Raw genomic sequence first — 8,300 nt, forward strand, 5'->3', positions numbered from 1 at the left:
CCATTTTAGGTATGCAGCCTGCCTAACCAGAATAAGTTTGGGAAATTATAGCTGCAGCAGGAAATGCAAAAGCCGATTTTTGCGTTGTTTACAAAAACAGCTTTGAAATGTCCCAGCCTAATTCTCACTGGGGTTTTTTAATGTCCTTTTTATCCCATCTCGTTGCTGTAATCCCCAGCCGCAGTCTGTAAAATGTGATTCGATGGGTTAAAATTGAGGCGCGCTCCATCTAGTGGCTTGTTTTTAAAATGCTATCTCTCGTGCCCGTGTGAGGATAAGGGAGGGGGGCGGAGTGCGGGGGGGGGAGTAAGTCCAAAGCAGGGCGGGGGGGGGGGAATCAGGCTGACGAACTACAAATACCAGAAGCTCTCAGGGCAGCGTCGGAAGGCCTCGGAAAGTAGGCCGGCCAACCCCGTTGGATTGCAGCAAATTTAATGTTATTTAATTTGCTTTATTGCACGGTTACCCCTTGTAGATGAGAACAGCATTTTGCAGAATAATATCCCCGAATTTCTCTCCCCGCTTATTCATATTGTGCATCCCCCTCCACTCGCCTGCCCGCCCCGCTTGCTTCGCGTCAGCTCTGCTTGCCTTTTGCCGCAAAGGCTGCTGAGACCCGCATAAAGCTGCAGGCGGAGGGAAGGCGCGCAGCGGCCGCGGCCAGCATTTCAGAGCCATGGAAAAACTGCTGAAATCCGAACTGAAAACCACCGTGCTGAAGGCATTTGGGAGCTCGGGAGGAGGGTGCATAAGCCAAGGGCAGAGCTATGAAACCGACCACGGGCGAGTGTTCGTTAAAATCAACAAGAAGGCTCAGGTTCACGGCGATATTGCTAGAGCTCCCTAAATACTAATATATGGCTGCAGTTGGGGATGAGGGGAGACTGGGAGGGGGGCGTAACTTGGCAACAGACGGTGATTGGCTAGTTGAAAGCTCGTATGTTGGGCGAATTCTGGGGAGAGGTCTGTATTCCAATCTGCGTCACAATCAAACTCGTTCGAAAAGAGTTTCCAACTCTTGACTGCACAGGGGGCGCGATAAGTTTTCTATAGCGGGATCATCGAGTGTAATCTTTAGAAGATATATAGCTATGCAGCGATTTTAACGGGCGTGTATGTCTGAAATAAGAATCCAATTGGGGCTGCCCCAAACTTCAAAGCACTTGCCCTAAAAGCCCCATGTTTTTTGCCTCTAGAAATTTGCAGCCAAAGCGAAATACTGTGTTGCAAACATTTAGATGTAATGTTGTAATCTGGATGCCTGTATGGTGGTGGATACCTGCCTCCTCCTTTAACCAGCCTCAGCTCTTTCCAAGCATTTTTTATGGTGCGAATTTTGACGTGGGAAATCAAGCAGAATAAACATACGTAGATTCGTTTGTCCAAAGTGAGAAACGCCTACTGTATTGTGCTGATTTCCCCGTAGGTGTGCAAATGAATGTGCAGATCTATTCAAAAAGAATGTTCAGGTCAACGTTATGCTGATCAGCCAAATGAATTCAAACTGCAGCAGATGTTATCTCACTTTGTACACAAGGCTTAATAATTCTCTCATTGGCCTACTTTCCCCATGTACATTTCTCTCTCTCTCTCTCTCTCTCTCTGTGTGTGTGTAGATATATATTTTCTTGGGGTAGGACAAGACACAAATCTAAATAACTGATGCACACACAGTCCTAATGCACAGCCAAATAAGTGTTCTCAGTAACGTTATTCTTTCTGACCAGGCTAGGACAATGTTTGAGGGTGAAATGGCAAGCTTAATAGCTATTCAGCAAACCAACACTCTGCGGGTTCCCCAGCCCATTAAAGTGATAGATCTTCCAGGAGGTGGAGCAGCATTTGCCATGGAGTACCTCAAAATGAAGAGTCTCGGCAAGTAAGACAGTGCCACACGGCTGTCCCCTTGTTAAAATATTGGCCACTTGGATTTATAGTTCTGCTCTGTTGTCTCTCAGTTCTGAAAAGTGTCTGTTTTACTGTCTTTAAATAACATGTCTCTGGAAGTGAATTTAAGGGAATTAACAAGCGCGCATCCACATCGCATTATGGGATGCCTTCAGTGAAGTTATGCCAGCGGGGGACTTCTCTCTTCACTTGCTTCGGCAACATGTATGCTGTATCTTGACAATTATATGCATCTGTCAGAAGTCTGAGAATGTCCATACTATGTTATCTGTCTTATATGGAATGTTTTGGCTAGATTGGCCTCCTGAGGTTTACTGGGCCAACTGCTAGCATTCAGACTTCACAGAAAAAAATAATCTATAAAATGTTAAAGTTTGATCTTGTTATTTGGTCTTGACTGAAGTGTGGATACAGCTATCCAAAGGCCAGCAATGCACAAGTCATAGCTACGTAAGGCTTTTCTCACTCAGAAGTTTCCAGCCCTTCCACTTCGGCAGTTCAGCTCAAAATTAAAAGTAGATGTAGCACCTAAAACAAAATTAATGCCATTCCTGTTGGAAATGTAAAGAAAATGAAGGTACTTTCTTTCACCTTTGGTGGACGTACCCAAAGATTAAGGCGTTCTGGGAAATGGTATATAATGAACTGGAAAAGGTATTTAAATATACCTTTCTGAAGAAACCAGAGGCCTTTCTCTTGGGTATTGTCGGCCAATTGGTGCTAAAGAAGGATAGAGCATTCTTTATGTACGCCACAACAGCAGCAAGAATACTCATCGCAAGGTATTGGAAGACACAAGATCTACCCACCTTGGAAGAATGGCAGATGAAGGTGATAGACTACATGGGACTGGCAGAAATGACTGGCAGAATCCGAGACCAGGGGAGAGAGACAGCGGAAGAAGATTGGAAGAAATTTAAGGACTATCTCAAGAAACATTGCAAAATTAATGAATGTTAGAATGACGTTGGTTTAGAAATTATGTGGTTTCCAGCGGGAATGGATAAGTAATAAGAAAAGAAGGGCCAAAAAAATTAAGGGAAAGGATTTGCTGAACTAATAAGATAGAAATTGGAATACAGAGAGGGGAGGTATGAGGAAGTCGGGAAAGTAAGTTATAAGAAAAAAAGGGATTGAAACTATACTTGTTGTTTATTTTTGTCTGTTTTTATTATTGTTTTGTTTTGTCTTTATATAATTTCTGAAAAATTAAATAAAAATCTTTTAAAAAAACCAAAAACAAAATTAATGCCATTCCCATAAGGTTTTGGCTTTGAGTTACCTCAAGAGTGCCATGCAAAGACATTCCAGGTTCTGTTGTTTAGAGATAGTGATGCTTTAGCTGAGATTCCTGCATTGCAGGGGATTGGACTAGAATGACTCTTGGGGTTCCTTCTAACTCTTTGATTCTATACGTTGGTGTGAAATGTTTGGTTTGTATATAAAATCAAGCTGGTTTTGAAATTTCCTGATACATAATATTGGGATATGTTTCTTTGTTCTTCTAGATATTCTGCAAAACTTGGAGAGCAAGTAGCAGATCTTCACCTTCACAACCAAAAACTTGGAGAAAAAATAAAGAAAGAAGAAAACACAGTTGGTAAAGTATAGTTTCTATGCACCAACATAACTTTGTACAGTGGTGCCCCGCAAGACGAATGCCTCGCAAGACGAAAAACCCGCAAGACGAAAGGGTTTTCCGTTTGCGAGTTGCTTCGCAAGACGAATTTCCCTATGGGCTTGCTTCGCAAGCCGCCCGCCAGCATTTTAAAAAACCCCGGGACAGCGGAGGAATTCTCCGCTGTCCGGGGCGATCTTAAAATGCTGGCGGGTGCAGTGAAGCCTTCGCTGCCACCCGCCAGCATTTTAAAAAACCCCGGGACAGCGGAGAAGTCCTCTGCTGTCCCGGGGTTTTTTAAAATGCTGGGAAGAAAAGCCCTTGTCCCCCCCCCCCAGCCTTCAGAAGAGGTCGGGGGACAGACTGTCCCCGGACCTGGTCTGAAGGCGGTTTCCATAGGAACGCATTGATTGATTTTCAATGCATTCCTATGGGAAACCGTGCTTCGCAAGACGAAAAACTCGCAAGACGAGAAAACTTGCGGAACGAATTAATTTCGTCTTGCGAGGCACCACTGTAATAGTATCATTACAAAAGAATTGCAGAAACAGACCTGAAAGAGAAGTTGCTGAATTGCAACTGAAAACTATGGAGGGACCTGGTCTTAATAGAGATATTGGATTCCTGTCTCATTACATATGCTAATCATCTGCATACTATCCCTTGCTTTTTCCTGTAGGTCTAATTGCAGTCTTTAACAGTCGTCCACAGGTTTACCATACCCATTGAGTCAATCACGCATCTACTACTACCCTCCTGAGGAAAACCCCACCCCACCCTCCCATTATATATAAGGGTCTGGTGACTTCTGTTTCAGTGTATCTGAAGAAGTGTGCATGCACACGAAAGCTTATACCCAGAACAAACTTAGTTGGTCTCTAAGGTGCTACTGGACAAATTTTTATTTTTATATATATATTTTGACTGCTTCAGACCAACATGGCTACCTACCTGAATTTGTAATAGTAGTTCCTACTTTGGTTGGTGACATCCCAAGAAAGTTGCTTGTTGCACTTAAGTGCTTCTTAAATTAGCAGGACTTGCACACAGCTGTTGTTGTTTTTTTCTGGATGAAAATTGAGGTGTTTGTTAGGTACCACGGTGTTAGGAGCAATTTGAACAGCATGCAGCTAGGGATAGTGGTACAAATAATTTGCTGCTTAGTTCGAGTTTAAGGTTTTATCATGTACTACAACGTCAAAAACACTTTTGCAGATATAATGATGATACAAAAAGTAGCCACTTTCTGCATCAAGAGGGATTGGCTGCTTTTACATTTTGCACCCTTGCTTTGATTAGTTTTGTTGTTGTTGAACAGGGAAAGGTGCAGGCCAGACAGAATCTCATCATGTGGATAAGTTTGGATTCCACATTGTCACCTGCTGTGGCTATATAGCTCAGGTAAGCTCCTCCTTTTATTTATTAAAAAGAAAGAGAAGTTGGAAGGGACCCTTAAAGACATCTAGACCAGGCGTCAGCAAACTTTTTCAGCAGGGGCCTGGTCCACTGTCCCTCAGAACTTGTGGGGGGCCAGACTATATTTTTTTTGGGGGGGGGGGGGAAGAACAAATTCCTATAACCCACAAGTAACCCAGAGATGCATTTTAAATAAAAGCACACATTCTACTTACGTAAAAACACCAGGAAGGCCCCACAAATAACTCAGAGATGCATTTTAAATGAAAGGGCACATTCTACTCATGTAAAAACATGCTGATTCCTGGACCATCCGTGGGCCGGATTTCGAAGGCGATTGGGCCGGATCCAGCCCCCAGGCCTTAGTTTGCCTACCCATGATCTAGACCAGGGATCTGCAACCCGCGGCTCCGGAGCCGCATGTGGCTCTTTTACACCTTTGCCGTGGCTCCGGGGCGGATACTAGCGAGGGGAGGGGGCGCATTGTGCGCCCCGACACTCCCCACTGTGGCGGGCGCTGTACTGGCTGTGACGTCGCATGGGGGCGATGCGTGCGTTAGTCACGCACCGTCCCAACGTCACCTTCCCGCCCGCCTGCCCGCTACATTGTAAGGGGCATGTACGCTGGTCACTGTTTTGAAGGGGAGTGAAGAACACACACACAAAAAAAGGTAACTTGTTAATTTAACGTTTATTGCTATGAGGAGGAGAAATTCTGAGGGGTCAAACAAAGAAATAATAAAAAAGTGACAAAAAAATGTTATTTTTATAATGACGAGTTTTGCGACTCCCAGGTTTTTTTTTCTTTGGAAACGGGTCCAAGTGGCTCTTTTTGTCTTAAAGGTTGCAGACCCCTGATCTAGACCAACCCCCTGGCATATTTTTGCTTTGTAGGTGAATGAATGGCAAAGTGACTGGCCCACTTTCTTCATACGTCACCGTCTCCAAGCCCAAATGGATTTGATTGAGAGAGATTACGGAGACAGAGAAGCGAGGGAATTGTGGTCTCAGTTAAAGGTAGGTGAGAGATGCTAGACTGCCACAATATGAGAAAGAGAGAGTGAGAGAGAAGGCACTGAGGCTAAGTTGGAACCATGCTTGCATCTCCAACTTGCCACCTCACTCTGACAGGATTTTACTATAGATGTGAGGTCTCCTTCCTATCCAGCCTGCTTTCTCAAGCAAGTGCCCAGTCTATACATTTGCACTTTAGTTTGTCTGCTGCTCCCCATCAAGGATGGTATTATTTAGTTAGTTTAGTTACTTTCGGAGCTTGACTAGCATGCCAGTGGGGTTTTGTTTATTTAAATCTTGGACCACCTTTCAAGTAGATACAAGCCAGGGCTGAGCCAAGTTTCCCAGAAGGATGGGCCTAAACTTTGCTGGACTTAAAACCCACGGTCTCCATTGGGTTCCTCTACCTCAAACACCTGTTCCCTGCCGTTTTCATAATTTAGAATTGCATTCACCCATGAATGTATTAACTTTTATTGTATTTGTGTAGCCCTGTTTCCAAATTTGTTGTAATAGAAGAATGAGGGGGGGGGGGCTGGTTTATTATTTTATTTTTATTTTTCAAAATTTATAATTTATAAATGAATAATTTATTATTCAAAATTAAAACAAGGCATATTATCCAAAAGCATACCATCCTTATTTTTTCCCAATTTTCCATTACAAGGTTTTATTTTCTTTCACTGAGCAAGCATAAAGACCTTATGGTGTCTTTGCAATATTTGTTGTATATTTGTATATAAAATAAATATTACAAAGAGACCATAAGGTCTTTATGCTTGCTCAATGAAAGCAGAGCATGTTGGAGGCAAATAGGCACTCCTACAGGATGCAGGAAAACTGATGATCCAGTAGTGGATTCTCAAGAGGGATTTCTTGGCCCACTGCAGGCTCCCTCTCAGCTGCTTCTAATTCAGCTAAAAGCAGAGCTGTTGACCTTCTGATTCTAAATTCTTACGCCACATTTTTCTGCCATTGCCCCTAGCTCTGATCAGTGTCACATTCCAAAGTCAGGTGATAGATTCCCAATTAATGAAGAAAAATATCCCGGTCATTACCCATTACAGTGGTACCTCAGGTTACATACGCTTCAGGTTACATACTCTTCAGGTTACAGACTCCGCTAACCCAGAAATAGTGCTTCAGTTTAAGAACTTTGCTTCAGGATGAGAACAGAAATTGTGCTCTGGCGGCGCGGCAGCAGCAGGAGGTCCCATTAGCTAAAGTAGTGCTTCAGGTTAAGAACAGTTTCAGGTTAAGTATGTACCTCCGGAACGAATTAAGTACTTAACCCGAGGTACCACTGTAGTCCATCAGGCAAAATCATAGTGATAGGTTAAATCATGTTATTCAAACCAGCAAAACTCATAGTATATATATAAAATGTAAAAATTATGCTAAAAGCAAATAAAAAGACAAAACATTCAGGACTTCATATACATTCTGATTTATATGTTTTGAGGCCTTATATTTGTCTTATTAAGCAATGTTCTACTTCTTTTCTTTAGACAGTTTTAAAGCTTTTTTTGTTTATGCTTTTTTACAGCCAAAGATTCCGGAGATGTTTTGTGACCTGGAGATAATTCCTGCCCTCCTACATGGGGACCTGTGGGCAGGAAATGTAGCTGAAGATGACTCCGGTCCAATTCTTTTTGACCCTGCTTGTTTCTACGGTCATTCAGAATTTGAACTTGCAATTTCTACGATGTTTGGTGGCTTTAGCAGTTCTTTCTTCTCTGCTTATCACAGCAAAATCCCCAAAGCTCCAGGCTTTGAAAAGCGTAACAAACTTTACCAGCTATTTAACTATATTAACCACTGGAACCATTTTGGGACAGGATACCGGGGGCCCACTCTTAATGTTATGCGAAAGCTTTTAAAGTAACCCTCAAACATGGTCATCCTGAGTAAGTGATCTCCTGTTTGATGTTAGAACAACATCTGCTACAATGTTTTAAAGAGGATGAGAAGTCACCTGAAAGTTACAAAAGGCAAGAGCTAAGGTGACATTTGTACACATTTAATTCCTCACAAAATGCTTGCAGTGGTTTTGTATTTTTTGCATTCTCTTAATTGTCAACCAGCATATTAATGACCACTTTGATAAGGTAGGAAAACTGTGTGCTGTTTGTTGTTCCAGGGAGTGAACTCTGTAGCAAAGTGTACAAGCAGGATAAATGAGAGTTCCAGAATAGTAGATTTCAAAAAACAGCATTTGCAGAAATGCAGTGGAGAAGATCCCGTCTCTGTGCCAGTGGATGTGATGTTATTCTCCTTCCTCTCCTTCCTCCTGCATTCTTTACTCTGCTCAGGAGGGTCCCACAACTTTATTTTGTGGGGATAT

At 42.8% G+C, this 8,300-nt stretch overlaps 1 protein-coding gene across 3 annotated transcripts; it reads left to right on the forward strand.

Moving 5' to 3' along the window:
- The first annotated feature begins 522 nt into the window (after positions 1–522).
- LOC309360757 (fructosamine-3-kinase-like) lies at positions 523–7,853 on the forward strand. Of its 3 annotated transcripts, none has more exons than XM_081895610.1 (6): positions 523–817; positions 1,728–1,879; positions 3,417–3,508; positions 4,845–4,927; positions 5,837–5,959; positions 7,503–7,853. In XM_081895610.1, the coding sequence occupies exons 1-6, from the start codon at positions 677–679 to the stop codon at positions 7,839–7,841; spliced, it is 930 nt and encodes a 309-aa protein (XP_081751736.1). In that variant the 5' UTR covers positions 523–676; the 3' UTR covers positions 7,842–7,853. The 3 variants fall into 3 exon arrangements, with proteins under 3 accessions (XP_081751736.1, XP_081751737.1, XP_081751738.1); XM_081895611.1 differs by having other exon boundaries at positions 635–783; XM_081895612.1 differs by lacking the exon at positions 523–817 and adding an exon at positions 892–1,109.
- The last annotated feature ends 447 nt before the right edge of the window (positions 7,854–8,300 follow it).

Source organism: Podarcis melisellensis, assembly GCF_964234715.1.
Source record: "Podarcis melisellensis genome assembly, chromosome: 2".
NCBI lineage: Eukaryota > Metazoa > Chordata > Lepidosauria > Squamata > Lacertidae > Podarcis > Podarcis melisellensis.